Genomic DNA, 22,668 nt, shown 5'->3' with positions numbered 1-22,668 from the left:
ACTTCAAGTGAGATTCCTTGGGACTTGATTGAAACCTTGCACACAGCCTCCCACTGAAAACAATATCAGGTCGACTGGCAGTGAAATAGTGAGATGCAATAATGCCTCTATACATAGTTTGATTCACAGGATATACAGTTTCATCCATGTCCAGTCGAGTGGCAGTTGCAATGGGAATGTCTATCACCTTTGATGCTTCCATGTCAAACCTCTTCAAGAGCTCCCTTATGTATTTTTGCTGACAAATAGATATACCCTTTGGGGACTGTTTTACTTGAAGACTCAAGAAGAAGTTTAGTTCCCCCATCATGCTCATTTCAAATTCACTTCCCATGAGTTTTGCAAATTCTTCACACACAGAGTCAGTTGTTGCTCCAAAAATGATATCATCAACATAAACTTGAACAATGAGTAGGTTCCTTTCTTGTTTCTTTAAGAAAACAGTATTGTTAATTCTCCCTCTCTTAAAACCATTTTCTAAGAGGAACTTTGACAGTCTTTCATACCAAGCTCGAGGAGCCTGCTTTAGCCCGTACAGAGCTTTGTCCAGTTTAAACACATATTCAGGGTGCTCATGACATTCAAACCTAGGGGTTGTATCACATAGACTTCTTCTTTAAGGAGTCCATTCAAAAATGCACTCTTGACATCCATTTGGAATAAGGTGAATTCCATATAAGATGCAAAAATGATTAGAATTCTAATAGCTTCCATGCGAGCCACTGGAGCAAACATTTCATCATAGTTAATCCCTTCCTACTAATTGTAGCCTTGGATCACTAGCCTGGCCTTGTTCCTTGTGGTAATTCCATGTTCATAGAGCTTGTTTCTGAATACCCACCTGGTTCCTATAATGGTTTGATCTGGGTGTCACGTACCAGGTGCCATACATTGTTTCTCTCAAACTGATGCAGCTTGTCTTGCATGGCTATAATCTAGTGTGTATCTTTCAAGGCTTCCTTGATATTTTTGGGTTCTATCTGGGAGAAAAAGGCTGAGAAGACAAGTGAATTTCTGGCTCTTAACCTGGTTTTTACTCTGGAATCTAGAGGAGTGATAATGTTGTCTATTGGATGAGAGTATTGGTGTATCCAGTTAGACGCCTGAGGTTCATTCTTAGAGAAGGAAGGTATGTTTGGCTGATTTTCCTCTATCTTTCTCTCAGGTGCTAGTGGAGTTCCCTGAACTGCATCAAGCACTCTTTCTTCAGCTTCAGTGGTTGTAATTGAAGTGTTTGGTTCTGTTGATGATGAGTCAGCGTTGTCTTCATTTGGCTCCTTTACTTGACTCATTATATCTACCTTTCCGTTTGTCATGTTAATGACTTCACCAGGAACTAGTGAGGGTTCTCCATATTGATCTTCCTCCGCACTCTTCTCAAATGATGGATAAGATTCATCAAAAATAACATGGACACTTTCCTCAACACATTGAGTCCGCTTGTTATATATCTTGTAAGCCTTGCTTTGAGAAGAGTAGCCCAGAAATATTCCTTCATTACTTATGGCATCGAATTTACCAAACTGATCATTTCCATTGTTGAGAACATAGCATTTGCATCCAAATGTTCTTAGGTGAGTCAACTTGGGTTTTCTTCCATTCAACAATTCATACGGGGTTTTGGTCAGAAGTGATCTGATCATGCACCTGTTTACTAAGTAGCAGGCAGTGTTGACAACTTCAGCCTAGAAGTTCTTTGCAATTCCACTGTCAATCAACATTGTTCTTGCCATTTCTTCCAAAGTTCTGTTCTTCCTTTCTACTCCATTTTGCTGGGGATCTTTGGGAGCTAAGAAGTTGTGAGTGATGCCATTTTCATTACATCTTCACTTGGATTTTATTCACAAAAGCCACAAACACTTCAATAGTTTCATCTTTTGTTTTGAGAAATAGAGTCCATGTGAATCTGGAATAGTCATCCACGATTACGAAAATGTACCATTTTCCTCTTCTTCTTTGCACTCTCATCAGTCCACATAGATCCATATGCAGAAGCTCTAGTGGCTTTGAGGTGCTCACATCTTTTTTAGACTTAAAAGAGGACTTCCCAAGTTTTCCTCTAGCACAGGCATCACAGACCTTTTGCATCTTGAATTGTGACACAGGCAGACCATAGACCAGGTCCTTATGAATTAATTTTTTTAGAAGGGAAAAGCTTGCATGGCCCAGTCTTCTGTGCCATAGTTTAGCATCATCATCAACAACTTTGAGACAACTCAGATCACCACTATGTAAGGATTCGAAATCAGCAACATAGATGTTCTTGTATCTTTTGACCACCAGTACTATTTCACCGATCACAAGGTCAGTGACTGTACATATTTTGGATAAATTCCACCTTGTTTCCTTTATCACAGATTTGAGAAACACTCAGGAGACTGTACTTAAGCCCATTGACATAGTACACATTTTCAATAGAATGAGTGAGTGACTTCCCAACTTTTCCAACTCTAAGAATGTACCCTTTTTACAATTGCAAAAGAATACACTCCCTCCTTGCAAGGATTTTAGTGAAAGAAAGTTTGTGGTGTTCCCATTCATGTGTTTTGAACACCTACTATCCATGAACCATTGTTGACTGCTTCCTTTCATTGTTCCCTGCACAAGAGATTAGAGTTAGTTTTAGGAACCCAAACAAGTTTGGGTTCCTTGTAGTAAGCAAGAGGATGAATAAGAGTTCTCTTAGTCCATGCAGGTAATGTGCATTTTTTATGAGCGGAACCTCGTCCCTCTTTTGTAGTCACTGTTTCAGCAAATACTTTATCTTTCTGAACTGATTGATTCTTGGCCTGGACACCTTCCTTGAAGCTCCCAGTGTTCCCACATCAGGTACGAGGCAAGTTATCAGAGATAGTGATGTACTTACTGTGAGGGTTTGAGGAGTTTTCTCCCTTTGGAACCCTGCTCCCTGCCTTTTTTCACAATCATTAGTAAGCAAGGCAGTGGTAGCTTTGAGGACCAGGTCCACTTTAGGGACTTTTCAAGATCATTCTTTACTCTTTCCAAGTTAGTTTGGAGAAGCTCGTTTTTCTCAATTTCAGCACACATCCTAAATCTCATAGCTTTCACCTCATTTTCAAGCCTAATGTGTTCCTCACTTGCTATATCCTTTCCTTTTTCAGAACTTTTATGTTTTGACTTAGTCCATGGTTTCACTATTGTTTCTCTTTGGTCTGCAATTTCTGCCAACAGATCACTCTTTTCTTTTCTGAGGATTTCAATGGTTTTTTTATGGTCAGTAACTGCAGCCACTAAGTCATCTCTAGTTTGTTCAGATTCTCCTAATTCTAAGATCAAAGAATCCCTATCCTCTACAAGACTATGAAAGGCAGTGATTAATACATCAGCTAAAGACATGAGTTTTTTTTTGGAGAATAGGATTTCAGATTTCTCTTAACATCCCTGAAATTTACCTCTTTGTTGCCATTGTCTTCATCATCATCTGATTGAGCCATCAAAGAAAAAGTTGAGTCATATCCAATCTCCTCGCCTTCAACTTCCATCATGGAACTATCACCAGTATTAGGTTCATCTTCAGACTGTTTTACTTGTGTAGTTCCCTTATGAGTTGTTTGCAAAGCTTCCCATATCTCCTTGGCAGTGTCGCAGGTGGAGATTCTATTATACTCTTTAGGTCCCATTCCACATACTAGAATTTTCTTGGCACAAAAATTCTTGTCCACAGCTTTCTTGTCTGCTTCATTGTACTCTTTGTTGGTTTTTGCCATTGAAAATGGAAATTCCTCTAGTACCTTGGTTGGAATATAAGGACCATTGCAAATGATATCCCATAGCTCACAATCCTTATCCATGATAAAATCGTACATTCTAGCTTTCCACCACCAGTAGCATTGTCCATTAAACTTGGGGGGTTGGTATATGGATTGACCTTCTTCAAAATTTGGTGGTGTTAGCCTGGTAGGAGGAACCTGCTTTGATACCAATTGTTAGTTTGTATGAATCCACCAAACCGTAGAGTACATGGTCCTTTACAAGATTCCCCTAAGAATGCTAATAAAATTGTACATAAATAAGGCAGAGGATTACGTGAAAATATCCCACACAAGGGGATCAAAAAACCACGACCTACACTTGTAGGCTTTTAACTTCACTAACTTGTAAGGAACCTATTACAAGCCACTTTGCAATGACTCCTATGGCAAAGGATTTACTCAACTAACTTGTGGTACTCTTACAACAAGCCACTTTGTAACTTCTTAGTTACAAAGGGTTTTTTCTAACTTGTGATGCTCTCACCACAATCCACTTTGTAACTCTACAATTACAAAGACTTTTCCTTATAACTAAATCTAGTCGCAATATAAACTCAAGGAGTTTACAGATTTACAAGAGGATTCCTAATCAAACACTTTTACATAAGCAATTTAGGAGATACAATAAGTACAATAACAAGGTTACAACACAACTTGGACAACAACAAGCTATTTTTTAAAAACTGGTCCGTAGTTGCGTTTAACCTTGCTCTTCAAGCTTGTAAGGATTGATTTCTCTGTTTTTGTAAGAAGCTTGAATGAGAAACAGAAACCTTCAAGTGATGTTTTGTATAAAACTCATTGTAGGTACATCTTGATCACATCACTTGAAATGATGTGAGTACTTTATTTTGTTAGAGAATGAGTGGGCGTTGGAGACAGTGTAGTGCGGCAGAAACAGTGCCATCAGTCACTTCATTTCCAGCTGTGTCCAATTGACTTTGTACTGCTATGAGGAAACTACAAAAGTATCATGTCCTTGTATGGGTTCCTAGCTCCTGAAGCTGTAGCAGTTCACCTTTAGCTGGAATCCGTTAAAGCTTGTAGTAGTCCAAGTAGGTCAGGTTCTCTATCTGGTTCTTAACAGTAAGTTTGTTAGATCATCAAAACATAAGGCAAGAATATTTAAAATCTATCATGGTGTCTGTTGGTACGTCAAGTTCGGTCCCCGACTTTGTTAATTGTTATGCTTCTGCGTTTGCTCCCTTTAGTTGTTGGGTGTACGTGTAATCCTGGGCGGTACGATAGCATCTTGAGCAGTGCATTGTTCGCCTCGGGTGCTGAATTTTCCCCATGGAGTAGGGAACTTGATTACTTGATATAGGCTTGATGGGATGGCCCTCATGGTGTGTATCTATTTCCGCCATATGATGGCGTTGTAAGCTGTGTCTTGGTCCATGATATGGAACGTTGTTTCTAGGGTGACGCCCCCGGCCATAACGGGTAGCGTTATCTCTTTAGAGGTTTACTCTACTGCATTATTAAAACCCGTTAGTGTTATGCAACGTGGTACTATCTTGTATTCGAGCCTCACTTGTATGAGGACTCAAGGATGGATAATACACGTGCCGCTTCCATCATCTACCATTATTCTTTTCACATCGGTATTTGAAATATGTAAAGTAATAACAAGAGCATTGAAATGAGGGAAAGTCAAACCATCAGTATCCGATTTATCGAAGATGATACTGTCTTAGAGGTCATCGTACCGTTCGTAGTGATCGACCGCTTGAGTTTGTGTGTAGTGGTGAACTTCACAGGGTTGATCGATGCCTCGTCACCTCCGTTGACGATCATTTAGATTGTACGAGTGGGGGAGGGTGGCTTTGGAGGTCCCTGATGCTATTTACATCCGCGACCGAAGTTGGTTCGTCCTCGGTCGCTCATCAGTTCCCTTAGGTGCCCTTGGTTCAGCATTTTTACTACCTCTTGCCGCAGAGCTATGCAGTCCTCAGTTTTGTGATCCCGCTCATGGTGAAATTCATAGAGGACATTTGAATTTCTCGTGCTTGGGTTGGACTTCATCTGTTGTGGCCACTTTTCTTTTGTGTCGAGCTTCTCTAGTGCGTACACTATTTCAGAAGGGAAAACACAAAATATTTGAGTGGATAAGACTAGAGGCATACCTCTTTCGCTCTGCTGAGTCCCTGTGTGTGACTTGACGGCCCTTCTGCATATCGAGAAGATGGTGGAATGGCTATTCTAACATAGGGCTGGTGTATTTCTCAGTTAGGACGGGGGCCTGACTGGTCTCTTTGATCGTCGTTACCATGATCTTTCCTCGACTCTGTTTGAACTGATGTTAGCCGTTGGGTCGGACCGTTAAGGTCATCCTCGTCGACTCTTACCTCGGCGTAATAGGCATTGTGAATTTCTTCCCAAGTGGTGGGAGGGTATTTCATGAGCCTGCTTAATAGCTTTCTTGTTACCCTCAACCCATTTCTACTCAACCCATTCTAGAAAGCCGCTACCGCTATCCCTTTTGATATATTTGGTAGGCTCATTCTCACCCCATTAAACCGGGTGAGGAATTCCTTGAGTCCCTCGCCAAGTGATTGCTTAATGGCGAATATGTCATTGACCTTGGCTTCCACCTTTTTAGCCCCTGCATGGGTGGTGACAAACTTGTCGGCAATTTTCTCGAACGTTGCTATTGATCGCGCTGACAGTTGTGAATACAGGTCAAGCCCCTCCACAAAGGTTTCACCGAACCTCTTTAGTAACACTGATGGTACTTTCTCCTTCGAAAGGTCGTTGCCTTTCACTGATGTGATGTAATGGACGATGTGATCTTCAGGATCTGTAGTGCCATCATATATATTTAGGTATGGTGGCATTTTGAAGGTTTTGGGAATGTCATGTGGGGTCGCTTCCTCACTGTACGGTTGTTCGACGAACCGACCAACATTTTGCTTTGGCAACAACTTTGGGGCACCTAGTATCTTATCGACCCTTTCTTTATGCTCCCTCATCTGGTCGCGGAGCGCCTTGTTTTCGTTTTCCATTTTTTCCATTTTCTTTGGGACTGCTGCAAGTGCATCGTTACCTGTATCAACAGTGGTGTAAGAGTTACCTATTTGAGGGGCGGGTTGTTCGCCATTAGTTATTGTGGTATTTGCTTGTGCGACATTTCTATTTTCCCTTTGAATGGGTCTATCGAGTATATTGTTTAGATTGATTGTCAGCCACTCTTCCAGTAATTTTTTCACTGCTGGTGGTGCTTACTCAGCTGTGGATGTTGAGGCTCCCCTTTCGCATGAAGCTGTTACACTTTTGTGAGGGGGAGGTGAGGCACTTTGCCTGGGCGTGGCATTTGGTGTCACGTTCTCGGCGTCTCCTCTACCATCTTCGTTGATGGTATTCAGAATGTTGGTAGTGATGCTTGTTATTGCTTTCAGTCTTGCATCTCCTTTTCCTGCCATCGTTAGTTTGTGCAAACGAAGAAAAGATGGTTGTCTTTCTCTTTTTTTTGATCTATAAAGAACTATAGTTTCAACTAAAACCTCCCCACAGACGGCGCCACATTATTTGAGCAAATAAAAGCTGAATCAATTAATGATAAGTTAGAAGGGCGGATCTTAGTTGAACTTAATAAATTCCAGATCTAGTAAAATGGTACCTTTTCGTAATGAATAGGGTTCAGGAGCATTAAGTAGTAGATTTAATTTCCTATGATTGATGATAGTATAAATGTATAATAAATGTATGCATTGACAAAGATTATACTGGAAAAGGAACTTTCACCCGATGATTGTATGATTGGGATGTTCCTTTACTCTGACGGTGATGTGGTGAAACGAAAGATCCAAAATGTATATGGGATCCTGAGATTTATGGATAAAGATTGAACAACATGTGCTTGAATAAATGATTAAGACAACTTTTCGTATATTCCTCTTTCAACCTTTACAATGTGTTCTCTTTTGTTCAGAAAGGTAGATCCCCTTTTTCTTTCCTATCTCTTCCTATTTAGAAGGGACATTCCCCAAAAAATCCTAAAAAGTACAACATAAAGAATATCCAAAGGAATATTCTTTAAGCCTTCTTCTGAATTTAAGTTACCGTTACTATCCTATCTCAGCTGCCCGCTTCTAGCGTCGGCCTTTATGAGGGCAACCTTCAATCGTTGTATCGTGGTCAACCCCGTCCTTTGTCTTGTTTATCCGTTACCATGGTTACCAAATTTGGACCTATACATAAACCCCATATCAATACATTGCAATACCGATATAGGACTCTAGTCCCATACCTTACAATGCACCATAACAATTGAATCTTAGCTAAGTTGTGCCTATTAATCCAAACTAAAGGAGATATTATTACGATGGAGCAGAAATCTATAATTAACAATATTAGGAAAAAGAGAACTAAACAATAATATAAAAGAAATTCACCAAGAAAGAGCTAATTAATTCATTGGCTTCTTAGCAAGTGATTACATAAGCTTTTTATTATTTTTTTAGTCCTTCTTTCTCATAAGTTTTTATTTATACACAATGACTGCACCTAATCAACTAATACTACGCCACATTCGAGGAAAAAACCTAATACATTGCAATCGAATATTCTAACTCCAACTGCTAACTGAAACTTGCTTATCATATTTTTAAGGTAACTGCTTGACAACTCGATCACATGCATGCAGCGTCTAACTTTGAGTCCGAAACCAAAATAATGAATTTTTGGACTTAAAATATCTTTATACAGCTAAAAAAAAAAGTTACCTTTCTAACTAAAACGTAGTATTATACTACGTTTTAGTTTAACGAATTTGTAGTTGTTAAAGGAAAATGTAGTATAATACTACGTTTACGAAAGCGCAGTATTATACTGCGTTTTACTTCATTTTTGGGCCCACCAAGTGTTCCGCGGATAACTGACATAAATAATTCATTTTTTTTGTATAAAACGCAGTATAATACTGCGTTTTACTAAAGCACAGTATTATACTGCATTTTACTTTATTTTTGGGCCCACCAATAAGTGTTATGCGGATAACTGACATAACAATAATTCAAATACATAAAACGTGATATTATACTGCATTTTACATAAAATAAATTCTGCACCCCAAGCTAGGACTTGCCTTATTTAAAGGCGTTAGGACTTAGAAAATCCATTCAAAACTTTCCTTCAAACTTCCGTTCATACTTCTCTTCTTGTTATCAAGCATTTTTTTATAATGTCTGAAGAGCCAAAAATAAGGGTTTCATTATATTGGGGGGGGGGGTGAGGTTGTATGGAGAATAACTCTGTGAGGTATAGTTCACCTCCACAGTGTCATGTTAAATTGCCGCTTACAATAGAGTATGATAAATTGGTATCGTTGTTATGTAAAAAAATGAGTGTGAGGAAACATTCGGTGAACCTTAAAGTAACCGGTAGATTTCCGTATTCTGTGACTCCGCAGGGGTTTGCTTATTATTCTGAGTTTAACATCGAAGATGATGAAACTCTTAGAGATTTTTTGCGAATTTCGGATGATACAGGAAATTTATTGTAATAAAATTGTTGGAAATGTTTCTCAAGGTTGAAGACATTCCCAATAATGAGGGCGTGCATAGTAGGGATAACCCCCAGTCATCGGGTGGTTATTCTGGAGCAGTTTTTGCCGGACAGATTCCTGATGAAAGAGTGTGCCTTGATTTAAACTTATCACCACCGGCAAATGAGCTGCGATAAAATAATTTTTTGATTTTATATAATCCACAAGACGACTGATAAAATTCAATTTTTCTACGCTTTAGCGATGTTTATTTTATGTTTGAATTGGATTTATATTAACACTCATATTTTCCATAAGGGGTACCATTCAGATATGAATTTTACAAGTTATGACCCCACTCCTAGTTGGAATATGCGTAGTTCTGGCGTGTTGGACCACGGCGGTCCATCCAGGAGTCATCACTAACAAGAAAGTGTCCATCATGGAACGTCAACACAGTACGACTTGTAAGTAAAGTTATATAGATATATGTAAAGTATTTATCTAGTTGAGTAGCTTATCATTTTGTTCTTTTTGTGTAGTAAAAATGAGCAACTTCATGTTCGTGACCTCACACAGTTGCTCATAGACGACGTATTGACTCATAATTTGGCAGATGCGCAGAGTCAGGAAGATGATAGTGATTATGACAATAATGCTGATGAGTCTGGAGATGACGCACCCTTCCCTGATGAGGGTGATGATGAGGAGGAAGTGACTGTCGAACCTGAGCTGATGAGGGAGCATGCTCCTCCACCTCCCGTTAGACCAAGAGTGTACGAGTCCCACGTACCATTTCATGAGCGGAATATTCCCTACCTTGATAATTTTCCAAGTATAACGGAAGTAGATGGCCTCACAAGGGATGCTGACAAATTTCGGTCAGCAATGTGGGATGAGTCTAGACCAGCGGTGCTGGAAAAGGGCATGTATTTCCCCAATAAAGCTCGCCTAATTAGGGTTATAAAAATCTATAGCATAAGAGTGTGCCGTAAAATGACGGTAAGGGAGTTAACTACGGAGGTATACAAGGCTGTATACCATAGAGACTTTATGGGTTGTCACTGGATGTTGCGTGCCAGCAAGAAGAAATCAGGGTTGTGGAAAGTGGATAAATATATTAGCACCCACAGATGTGAAATGGACACATTCAATGAGAATCACTTCAACATGGATGTAGACTTAATTTCTCTTGTCTTGATTCTATACTTGGAAGTGTCCGTTAGGTCCAAGATTAAATAGTGTATTACAGTCGTCCACCAGGAGTATGGGTGTACTATAACCAAAAGAAAGGCATATCTCGGGTGCAAACGTGCCTTTGAAATTATTTATGGTGACTGGGATAAGTCATTTTCATCTCTGCCCAGGTACATGGCCACAATACAACAATTTAACCCTAGGTCTATTGTTGAATGGAGGCGTGAGCGGAGTCCGGACAGACCCGAATATATTTTCAACTATGTGTTCTGGTCATTTAAACCAGCAATTAATGATTTTGTGCATTGTCATCCTGTAATTTCCATAGATGGTATTCATGTCTATGAAAAGTATGATATTAAGCTTTTGATTGTAGTTGCAGTAGATGCCAACGGACAAATATTTCCACTAGCTTTTGCCATTTGTGCCAATGAAAGCGAAGAGACGTGGACGTTTTTTTTGAACCACTTGAAGTAGCATGTTGTCAAATAGCGTTCAGGTATTTGTCTAATATCTGATCGACATGATGGTATTTTAAGTTCTGTACGGCATTTTCCTGAATGACAGGAATCCTATGCATACTACCGTTACTGTGTGAGGCACCTGAAGGCCAATTTCTAGAAGAAATATCACGACAAGGCCTTGCATGATTTAATGTAGATAGCTGCAACTGAGCACCAGCAGTGCAAATTCACGAGGCGCATGGAAGCGATCCGGTAGTTAGATCCACGAGCCTATACTTGGTTGATGGGACATGAGCTTCACATGTTGACATTGCATGCTGATGGTGGCAAATGATGGGAAGCCCTGACTACAAATGTGTCAGAGTCATTCAACGGCTTGTTGAAGTCTGCACATGGATTGCCTGCCACTGTCATGGTCCGGATGACATTCAATTAGATTGCGGAGAGGTTTGTTGAAAGGCATAGAGCTGCATCGGTATTGATGGACATGGGTGCTCAATTTATGCCAATAACGATCAGAAGATTTGAGAAGTACAGGAGGTGAACACATTGGCATTCATTTTTGCAGTACGATCACGACCGGGGTTTTTGAAGTTCGCACCGCTATCCGCGGACACTTGGGGAATAATCTACAGATGGTGAATGAAGCCAGCAAGTTGTGTTCATGTGGGAAATGGACCATCTACCACATGCCGTGCGCACATGCCTTGAAGTGCTTTCAACAAGTTGGTTTAGGGGCAACCAACTATATTGATTGGCAATACAGTGTTGCTGCATACATAGACACATATAGTAGGCAGTTGCAGCCATTGGGTGCTGAGCATTATTGGCCGCTGGAACATTTTAAAATGGTATGTAACAAGGACTATTTGTGCAAGCTGCAAGTGCAAAAGAGAACGCGTATACAGAACCAAATGGATGTTGGTGACACCGTTTATGCGCGTAAATGTGGCATATGCTCGCAAATAGGACACGACCGTCGTAAATGTCCTTCAGCTGGTATGGGTGGCGGTGGTAATCCAGCTCCTGGTGCAAGTTCGTCGAATGTACCCAACTATCAAGGATACACCTAGCCTTTGTTTTCGTAATGTTTTTTTGTAATAAGTGTCTATACTTGTGTATGTTGCAATATCTATCAAATAAAATTATGTTCCACAATCTTGTTACATCTTATTTTTTAACATGACCTTTTGAATTAGGATAATGATATGGTAGTTCAAACATTCAACTTATTGGTGTTAGTAAAGAAGACCAACCTGAAGATTGAAATTTCATAACATAATATTCGAAGAGATAAAAGCACAACAACCATAACTAAAGCAACATTTATGAAAATTTTAAAAAAACCTATAAAATCAAGACATCCTTTATTATCCTTCTTGAAAATTTGCTAATTAAAATGGTCGTTGTCTTAAAAAGAGAATCGAAGAAAATAACTAAAGCAACGTACAAGAAAATAAAGGATAATAATCAATAGGAAAATTTAATATATATAGGGCGGTACAATACTACGTTTTGTGTGTTGTCTTGTCGGTCTGAAAAAAGCTAAACCAACTGCGCAAAAGCTGTTTCATCTTAGAAAAATTTAATATGTATAGCGCGGTACAATACTACATTTTGTGTATTGTCTTGTCGGTCTAAAAAAAGCTGAACCGACTGCGCAAAAGCTATTTCGTCTCAGAAAAATTTAATATGTATAGCGTGTACAATACTATGTTTTGCGTGTTGTCTTGTCGGTCTGAAAAAATCTGAACCGACTGCGCAAAAGCTGTTTCGTTTTAGAAAAATTTAATATGTATAACACGGTATAATACTACGTTTTGTGTGAAATCTTGCCTATAAATAAGGGGCGCATTCTAGTTATTTTCCGCGCTTAACAATAACCAATAGCAAATATTTCCATAAAACCATGGTTTCTCTTTACGCTTTAACAAATGTCTCAACAACCCCTTTATGTCCCAAGGTGCAAGTGCAGCAAAAGATGCATGATGCACGATTGTTGGGAAGACGTCGGACGCTGCTACTGGGTATGAACAAGATTTATAGGCAACCCGACGAACCTGTTTGTAATTTTGAGGTATGGATTGATGAACCCTGTGAGCAGGAATACTGCAAAGACAAGTTGTATTCTCTTCATAGTTTGTGTTTAAAGCAGTGGGAAAGAGAGCGGCAATCCAAACAAGAAGTTGCGAGTTGAAGGCGAAACTCAAGGAGGTGGAAGAAGAAAAATACCTGGAAGACCAACTCAAGTGGTTGGAGCAGAGAATACTAGGCGGTCGTGACTAAACAATGACATGTATGTGCTGAGCATAGTAGTGTATCTTTATGTTTCACTCATCATGTGTTTTCATTAGTTGTACTGAATTTATGTTATGTTAGGTTTGCTATGTTTGTGTTGTACTGTTAAAATAAAATTGTTGTTCAAATTGTGTTAAAATACAATTCTTGTCATTATTTACATAATGTAGTATTTACACAAAATACAAACAAAAAGAAATCAATGAGTCCCACAACCTGTGTGCTTCAATGCAGCCGCTAGCCTGAGGCGCATCCCCTGTCGCCTGGGTACACTATCATGATCATCCTCATCAAGTCACCTCTTTATGTGAGGATGCGCAGCAGCATGATCGCCAATACAGCTGGCAGGATCGCTAGAAGGGGTTGTCAGTCCGTCAGCAACCTACAAAACAATTACTAAGCTTAGAATATGAAAATGTATATTAGTAATGTATATGTTAAGTCAAGAACATATTCTCACCATGGTCTCATCGGACTCCTGAGTATAAGCATCCGTGGTGTCCTCATCATCGCATACAGTGGGCTCCATGATGGGCTAGGACGAAACCTTAATAAGAAAATTAAAAATTAATTTATGGCAAATCATTAAGGAAAAGAAAACAAATTAAAAGTTAACAGTAATACAAACATACTTGTGCCTGTGTTAGATCCGCATCAACCGACGGGGATGATCCAAAACTCAACCTGTGCCCGCCATCCACGTCTCGGGTCGGCCGATCCTCAGGTGTGGTAGATGGCTTGAAAATAACTGCTCTACATCTCCGTCGAATGTACCCGTGATCAACAATGGATCTGATGGGGTTACCTGCGATGCTGGCAGATCCAGCTGAAGGTTGTACAACGACATGCTACTGGAAGGCTCGTCTAGCTGAGGGAAATAACCTATCTCCAAGATCCTCATCAGGTGCCTCAATAGGTAGATCAACAGGTTTCTTAACGCCCCCTTGCTGGGGACCACCTCCTCGCCGTCCTCCATGACCCCGTGGGGCACCCCTGCCTCGTGGGACAGCCCTGCCTCGTGGGGAAGCCCTGGCTTGTGCCCGACCCCTGCTCATGGGATAGGCCTACCCTGATGGTGCTGCTATGGCGCCACATACTCAGCCGCGTGATCTAACCTTTCGTCCTCTCTGGCTCGCTGTAGTGTCCGGAGAGCCAACTCTACCACCCGTCAGCCATACTCAACGATTGTAGGATTATCGATGTTGTTGCATCTCCTATCCCAACCGGTAAACCATATGATGACCAATAGCCTGCACAACATTTAAAATATTAATTACATAATGATATATCACAGTAATAAGTATTGGTTCCAACAAAAACATACCAATGCCTCGTGCCTCCCGGCGTATGGTCTGAACCGACCGCCAGCTTGATGAACGGGGTTCCCGATCATCAGTCGGGTGTGATGGCGGTACCATGACGTATACATCTCAATAGTCGCCGCCTTGATCTGTGAAGGTGGTGGCAGAATCAGGTCCTCTCGCTACTCCCAAATATGGACCTGCGCCTCTAGCCATGCTACAAATGCGTCGTCCACCCTCGAACGATCATCCCTCTAATAATATGTAGCTACCTATGCAGGCTCCCTCGGTATAGTCTATGGACGGTCAAACTGGCGAAGTACCCTCTCTGTGGCATGATGCTCCACAACATTGAGGTACATCAGCGGGACGAAAGTGCTCCAAAGCTGTCGGTCGACCGAGCAATAATCAGGCAAGCTAGCTATCAACTCGTCGTTGTATGACGTCCAGATGAACTATCAAATAATAACATAAAAGTGAGTATGCGCAACACAAGTGACTTTATAACTAGTAAGTTTAGGTACATATTTACCTGTGCGGCCTCCAACATATCAAACACATCCCTGACAAGGGGGAGATTATGATGAGCATCAATGCCTCGGTAGTTCCCACACCGGAGAACGCACCTCCTAGCTAGAGGGAGTAACGGAGGTGCTACATCCGGAGGTAATGGTGGTAGAGGTGGCTACAACGGCATGAACTACTCCCAAGCCCAAACCTAACATACAAGGTCGACGTAAAATTTAAGAGTCATTTTGACTATATAGAATTGGAAGTAATGAACAGAGTATTCGAATATGTTGTCACCTGTAGAAGCGGCAGAAAACCACATATGTCGCTCTGGGTGCCCATACTAGCCCGACACATACTCCTATACATGTAAGCAAGAACAGCAGCACCCCAGCTGTACTGGGGTAACTCATCTAGCTGCTGAAGATGAGGTAGATATTTCATACTCACTAGATTTTTCGAAGTGTTAGGGAACAAGACACCCCCAAAAAGAAGGAGCAACACCAACCTCGTATACCGGTGAATATGGAGATCATCTGTCTCGCCGGTGATATCGGGGTGCAATACCTCCAAATGTTGTCTGATAGCTGTCACAGCAATGCGACTGCCCCCTCTAGCTGCATCCTCACCCTGTGGCCTGAAACCAGTGAACTGCTGCAGCAAGTCCAAATACTAGGCATGCGTCATAGATCTCATATACTGAGGCAATGCAACGGCCAGTCCATCAGCAGGCAGCCCATATAAAACCTGAACATCCTGAAGCGTGATGGTGGCCTTGCCAATGGGCAAGTGAAAGTGTGTGTCTGCGGTCGTCACCGCTCTATCAACGCCGTGATCAGAGACCACTCGAGTTGCAGCCGCCCAATCTCAAAAATCCTATAGAAGCCCATTTTACGGAGGCGCTGGACTACGCGGGAATGGAAAGCTCTATCCCTCAAAAAGTCCCACACGTCGTCCGGTCTCCTGGCGCAGAGAGTCTGATCCACTAGTTGTCCCTCCCATAGGTAGGTGGACCTATGATCGCCCTGTAACACTAATATCTGATCCGAGGTTGGTCCAGGATGCACAGGCGGCATGTCCATGTCGTCTACTGTAAATTAAACAAAATTAGTTGTGTGTTTGTGTTATAATAATTAATATTTAATTATTTAACTAGACACATTATATATCTATGGGTTCCGGGCTCGATATTTGAGGCTCAATAGCACCACGCTATCCTGAATTCTTATGGTTGTCAATTTCAATATTTTTACAATTTTGTTTGTGTTATAATAATTAATATTTAATTATTTAACTGGACACAGCATATATCTATGGGTTCCAGGCTCGATATTTGAGGCCCAGTAGCACCAAGCTATCCTGAATTCTTATGTGTTTCAATTTCAATATTTTTAAAATTTTGTTAGTATCATACTAATTAATATTTAATTATTTAACTAGATAGAGTTTATATCTATGGGTTCCAGGCTCGATATTTAAGGCCTTGTAGCACCAAGCTATTCTGAAATCTTATGTGTGTCAATTTCAATATTTTTAAAATTTTGTTATGTTATAATAATTAGTATTTAATTATTTAACTAGACAGAGTATATATCTATGAGTTCCAGGCTCGATATTTGAGGCCCAGTAGCACCAAGCTATTCTGAATTCTTATGTGTGTCAATTTTAATATTTTTAAAATTTTGTTAGTGTTATAATAATTAATATTTAATTACTTAACTGGACAGAGTATATATTTATGGGTTCCAGGCTTGATATTTGAGGCCTAGTAGCACCAAGCTATCCTGAATTCTTATGTGTGTCAATTTCGATATTTTTAAAAAAAATTAGTTTTATAATAATTAATATTTAATTATTTAACTGGACAGAGTATATATCTATGGGTTCTAGGCTCAATATTTGAGGCCCAGTAGCACCAGGCTATCCCGAATTCTTATGTGTGTCAATTTCAATATTTTTAGAATTTTGTTAGTTTTATAAATTAAATATTTAATTATTTAATTGGACATAGTAAATATATATGGGGTCCATGCTCGATATTTGAGGCCCAGTAGCACCAAGCTATCCTAAATTTTTATGTTTGTCAATTTTAATAATTTTACAATTTTGTTAGTTTTATAAATTAAATAATTAATTTTTAATTGGATAGGGTATATATCTATGAGTTCTGCTCGATATTTAATTTGACAACATATATTAATTTGTTAGTTCTGTGTGTTTGTTTTATAAATTAAATAATTAATTTTTGTAAAATGTAATTGGATAGAGTTTGTAGTAGTAGATATTTAAACTACAGAGACTCTACACTAAAAGGCTCTATATTTTACTACGTTAAAAGGCTCTATATTTTACTACGCTATAAGGCTTTATATTTTACTACGCTAAAATGGCACTATTCTTTAAGCAAATAAATAATCTAAACTAAATAAAAACAACAAACATATGAACATAACATTCACGAAATTATATATAAAACAATAAAAGAAATTTATGAACATTTTTATTAACAATAAAAATTATTTCTCAACTTTTAACTATTTCTTTTAAACACTAATAATTTAATCTGGATAAAAATAACATACAAATTTAATCGCAAATAAAACACAAAACAACGTGGAAACACATTCAAAGAAACAAATATGAATTATTATACGAGTTTCGACATAAACTAAATCGGAATACCTCGATTTATGTTTTTAGAAATGTTTGAAATTTAAAATTTTGAACCCGAAACAAGGAAACCACAACAATCGAAGGCTTGGGTTGTATGCGGAACCTACAATCTTCACTTTTTGTGTGACGGGTGGGGTCCACTAGATTTTTTTTTTTAAATTTGGGGAGGGGGGACCGCTGGAAAGGTTTTTTTTTTAATGAAACCTTCTGATTTTGTCGCGGGGAAGAAGGAGAGTTTATAATTTAATAGGAAAATGCTGTATAATACTGCGCTTTACTAAAATGCAGTATTATACTGCGTTTTCCTTTAACGGCTACAATTCCGTTAAACTAAAACGCAATATAATACTGCGTTTTAGTTAGAAAGGTAACTTTTTTTTAGCCGTATAAAGGTATTTTGAGTCCAAAAATTCATTATTTTGGTTTCGGACTCGTCTAACTTCCATTTTAACTTCTATCTATTTTTTTATTTTTATTTTTAGGTTCGAAAAAACAATACCTCTTCACCTTTTGAATTGGATAATAAAATCCCCTCTCTACCTTAAAGTAATAGGCCGAATGAGATAATAATAATAATAATTGGTGGAATCTTAAAAGGTCGAAAACGACCCTCAATTAGTACTGATTATGACATATATTTTTGAATAACTAAGCATAATTAAGTGTAGTATATATTGTACATAATAAAAAGCCATAGCTTTCTTTTTTCTCCTTTAGTTTTTTCTTTTGATTTTCGAAAAATTTGATATAAAACCAATAAATTGATGAAAATAATGAAGCGATAATCTACTTGTAAAACCAAGCACTATCCCGATTCTGAAAAATGCAGAAGTAAATACCATGCATAGATTTATTTGTTTGTACATTTTCAAGCATTGTCAGTTATACCATCGAGTATTTTTAAAAAAAATATATTTTGATTGAATCATCCCCTAAATAATGGATTTAGGTCATATATAATAGGTTCCAATCTATATATGTTATGTAGAGACATGTAACTCATATTAATCATCTTGGAAGCAATTTGATTGCATGCATAAATATTTTTAACATTGTTAGTGTGTATATATGGAGCTTAGATTATATATATAACTCCCTCTATCCTAATATATATAACATACTTTCCTTTTTAATATGTCCCAAAAAGTATGATATCCTTTTATATAAAAACTAATTTAACTTTACACTTCTAATTTACCATTAATAAAATTATTTATAGCTACACAAATATCTATGATTATTGTAGACCACAAATTTTAAAAATATTTGTGTATTGTTGAGAAAGGGGTAACATAAGTGTTAAAGTGTAAGGGCATTTTAGTCTTTTCAGTCTTCCTAATTACCGGTAGTTAGATGTCCATTAGTTAGTTAAGAGGTCAATTAGTTAAGTCAGATTATCAGTTAATTACTTAACTATATATATTGTAATTACATGGTTGCTTTATTCAATATGAAAAATATATGATTTCATTATCTCCTCCACTCATTCTCTCTCTAACTTCTCTCTAGTCTTCTTCTAGACATTTTCATCTTCTTCCTCTGAATTCTAGAGTTCATAATCTAGAAATTGCCTATTAACTTCATAGTATCAGAGCAGTAGAGCGTGAAATTCTAGCTTGTGTTATCGATCTTTCTCATTTACAGGAAAAACAATCCGAAAATCTTGTGAATTCTTGTCAATGGAAAACGAACAAGGTTTAGGTCGTGGATCTGGATCTCAACAACATGCAAGGGATCAATTGAACTCTGGAGTTGAAAATTCAACTATTGGAACTGAAAATTAACCAATTGGAATCGACTATAATGATCCTCTGTTCATGTTTCCAGCCGATGTGAGCGATATTCAAATCATCCCATTTCAACTCACAGGTATTGAAAACTACTCAATCTGGGATCTATCTTTGTGTGTTGCTTTACTAGGAAGAAATAGGTTAGGACTAATTGATGGCTCATGTAAGAAAGAAACATTTCCAAAAATTCTATGGAATCACTAGGAGAGAGTAAATGCAATTGTACTCTCGTGGATTATGAACTCTGTGTCTAAAAATCTTCTATGATGGATTATGTATGCATCTTGTGCCCAAGTAGTTTGGGAAGATTTATCTGAGAGGTTTAACAAGGTAGATGATTCAAGGTCTTTTAATATGCATAAAGAAATTGCAATATTGTCTCAAGGTACTGCATCTATTTCAGTATACTTCTCGAAACTTATGGATATGTGGGAAGAGTTTGAAGACTTGGTGCCTGCACCAGGTTGTGATTGCCCTAAATCTAAGTAGTTTGTGGTATATCTTCAAAAACTTAAGTTGTATCTGTTTTTAATGGGACTTAATGATTCATATGTCCAGGCTAGAAGTCAGATTCTAATTAGGAGTCCAGTACCTACGGTTAATCAAGCTTATGCTATGATAATTAGTGATGAAGGTCAGAAGTCAATAACAAATGCCACATGAATTTTAGGTGTCAATCCTGCAATGATGTCAGGAAGTTTTGATGCAGTGATGTACTCAAGATCCACAGGAAATCAAAGATTCAAGAAAAACTACAATATTCAGTGTGACTTTTGTAAACTCAAAGGATATAGCAAAGAAAATTGCTACATGATTGTGGGCTATCCACCTAATTATAGACCAAAAAAAAAGGGGGGCAGGAACCAATGTTGCCTACAATGTCATGACTGACAATATGGTGCAACAGACATATAATGGTTGTAATGATGTAAAGAGTTCTTTACAAAGTGTTAATATGAATATAAATCAAGGATATAAGGATAAAAGGACTATGAATGGACTCAATTTCAACCAATTGAATCAGATGACAGGATGCACAATCTCAAGAGAGTAATATGATTGAATACTTCAACTACTTAACAAGTCTGGAACCAGTCAGTCTTCAAGCACAATTACAACTCCTGCAGCCAACACAACATGTATTATTTATGCCCTGATGGTTTCCAATAGTCTCCAAGAGTGGATAATAGATACAGGAGCCACAAACCATATGGTGGCTAATTTGAATATGTTAAATGAGTCTATTGTAATTCAGTCTGAAAAAACCAAAGAAAATATTCATGCCAAATGGAGATATTTCCTATGTGACACACACTGGTGCTAGCGCCATATCATAAGGAAACACAATTACTAATGTGTTTTATGTTCTATCATTTAAATTCAATTTATTATCAGTATCTAAACTGACAAAAACAGCCTTATTCCCTGATTTCTATGTATTTCTGGAACTCTTCAGTGGGAAGGTGAGGGCGATTGGTAGGGAGGATGATGGACTCTATATACTAGAAAGACAAGTGGTTGGAACATCTTTAGCAGTAACAGCTGGAATAAAGGAAAGTGACCAGAGTAATTCAACTACAACAAAGGAAAGGGATCTTTGGCACAAGAGGTTTGGTCATGCTTCATCCACATTTCTCAAAAAGTTACTTCATAGTAAAACTGATCTTATAGTCGATACAGTAAAGCAATGTGTAGTTTGTCCTTGTGCTAAACAGTCAAGATTACCATTTCCTATCAGTAGCATTAAATCTGTAAGCAAGTTTGATCTAGTACATATGGATCTATAGGGACCATACAGGACTCCTACATATAATAGTAATAAATACTTCATAACTATAGTGGATGATTTTTCAAGAATGACTTGGGTGTTTTTGCTTAAACAAAAGTCAAAAGTGTGTGTTTTGTTACAACAGTTTGTGGTCCTAATTAAAATTCAATTTGACAAAATTGTTAGAATTGTTAGAACTGATAATGGTATTGAGTTTATAAACTTAGTATGCAATGAAATGTTTAAGAAGTTTGAGATTGTTCATCAAACTTCATGTGCTTACACTCCTCAACAAAGTGGAGTTGTTGAAAAGAAGCACATGCACATTTTAGAGGTCACCAAGACAATTAGATGCCAAGCTGAAATACCTATAAGATTTTGGGATCATTGTGTAACTGCTGTTGTTTACCTCATAAACAGACTTCCAAGTGTTGTCATCAACAATAAGACTCCCTATGAAAAACTATATCAGAAGTCACCTTCATATACTCACTTAAGGGTGTTAGGGTGTCTATGTTATGCAAAGATAGTTTATCAACATGACAAACTATCCTAAAGAATCAAAACTGCAGTTCACATGGGATATGCAGAGACTCAAAAGGATATCTATTGTATGACTTACATGATAGGGTATTCTTTGTTAATAGAGATGTAGTCTTCAGAGAAGATGTCTCCCCTTTCAAAAGGAAAGAATATTGTTCAGCTCCTATATTCTCAACTTCAAATTCTCAGTTGCAAGATCTTTAATTTTCAATACCTGATTATATACAGGTACATAATCAGACAGTAGTTCAAACTCCAAATATGAAATAGAACTTGGTCATATTCATGAACCTATACAAGATAATTCTAGTGAGAATCAAGTCATGGATAGTTTATATCAAGAACCTCAAAATAGAGACTCTGAGAGACTTGAAATATCAACTACATGATTTATGCATAACATAAATCCAGTAGTTCAGACTGGACATAGAAGAAATGATAGGGGAAAAAGACCACCTATATGGTTAAGTGACTTTATGTCACTCAATGTTCATCAAGAAGTTCCATATCTTATATCAAACTACATCAGTTATGAAGGCCTGTCTTCATCATATAGAACTTTTATTGATACCTCCTCAAGTGTTAGTGAGCCTACAACTTATGCAGAAGCAATAAAAGATCCAAGATGGATAGAAGCAATGAAAACAAAAATTGATGCATTACAGAATAATCATACATGGGACATAGTTTCCTTACCTGAAGGAAAAACATCAATAGGGTGTTAGTGGATTTATAAAGTGAAGTATAAGGCTTCAGGTGAAATTGAAAGGTTTAAAGCTAGATTAGTAGCAAAGGGATACAGTCAAAAGAGGGAATTGATTATCAAGAAATCGTTTCTCCAATAATTAAAATGAAGACTGTTAGAA

At 38.1% G+C, this 22,668-nt stretch overlaps 1 protein-coding gene across 1 annotated transcript; it reads right to left on the bottom strand.

The window, feature by feature from the left end:
- Positions 1-935: 935 nt before the first annotated feature.
- LOC138881810 (uncharacterized) lies at positions 936-7,195 on the bottom strand. Its single transcript, XM_070162088.1, has 8 exons — positions 7,117-7,195; positions 6,284-6,819; positions 3,491-3,929; positions 2,998-3,311; positions 2,798-2,908; positions 2,463-2,598; positions 1,831-2,312; positions 936-1,685 (listed from the first exon to the last, which is right to left on the bottom strand). Exons 1-8 carry the CDS (start codon positions 7,193-7,195, stop codon positions 936-938), a joined length of 2,847 nt encoding a protein of 948 aa, XP_070018189.1.
- Between the last annotated feature and the right edge of the window lie 15,473 nt (positions 7,196-22,668).

This window comes from Nicotiana sylvestris, chromosome 11 (assembly GCF_000393655.2).
Source record: "Nicotiana sylvestris chromosome 11, ASM39365v2, whole genome shotgun sequence".
Classification (NCBI taxonomy): domain Eukaryota; kingdom Viridiplantae; phylum Streptophyta; class Magnoliopsida; order Solanales; family Solanaceae; genus Nicotiana; species Nicotiana sylvestris.
The sequence above is the reverse complement of the archived record's forward strand: the minus strand, read 5'-3'. Positions and strand labels throughout refer to the sequence as shown.

What these genes read in the sequence shown, in the direction of transcription:
- LOC138881810 (XM_070162088.1), bottom strand. Translation starts at nt 7,195, where the DNA reads ATGGCAGGAAAAGGAGATGCAAGACTGAAAGCAATAACAAGCATCACT. An exon ending in CACTGGGAGCTTCAAGGAAG is followed by an intron (nt 2,599 to 2,797) that starts GTGTCCAGGCCA and finishes TCTCTTGTGCAG; the next exon opens with GGAACAATGAAAGGAAGCAG. An exon ending in CTTTTGCAATTGTAAAAAGG is followed by an intron (nt 2,313 to 2,462) that starts GTACATTCTTAG and finishes AAATATGTACAG; the next exon opens with TCACTGACCTTGTGATCGGT.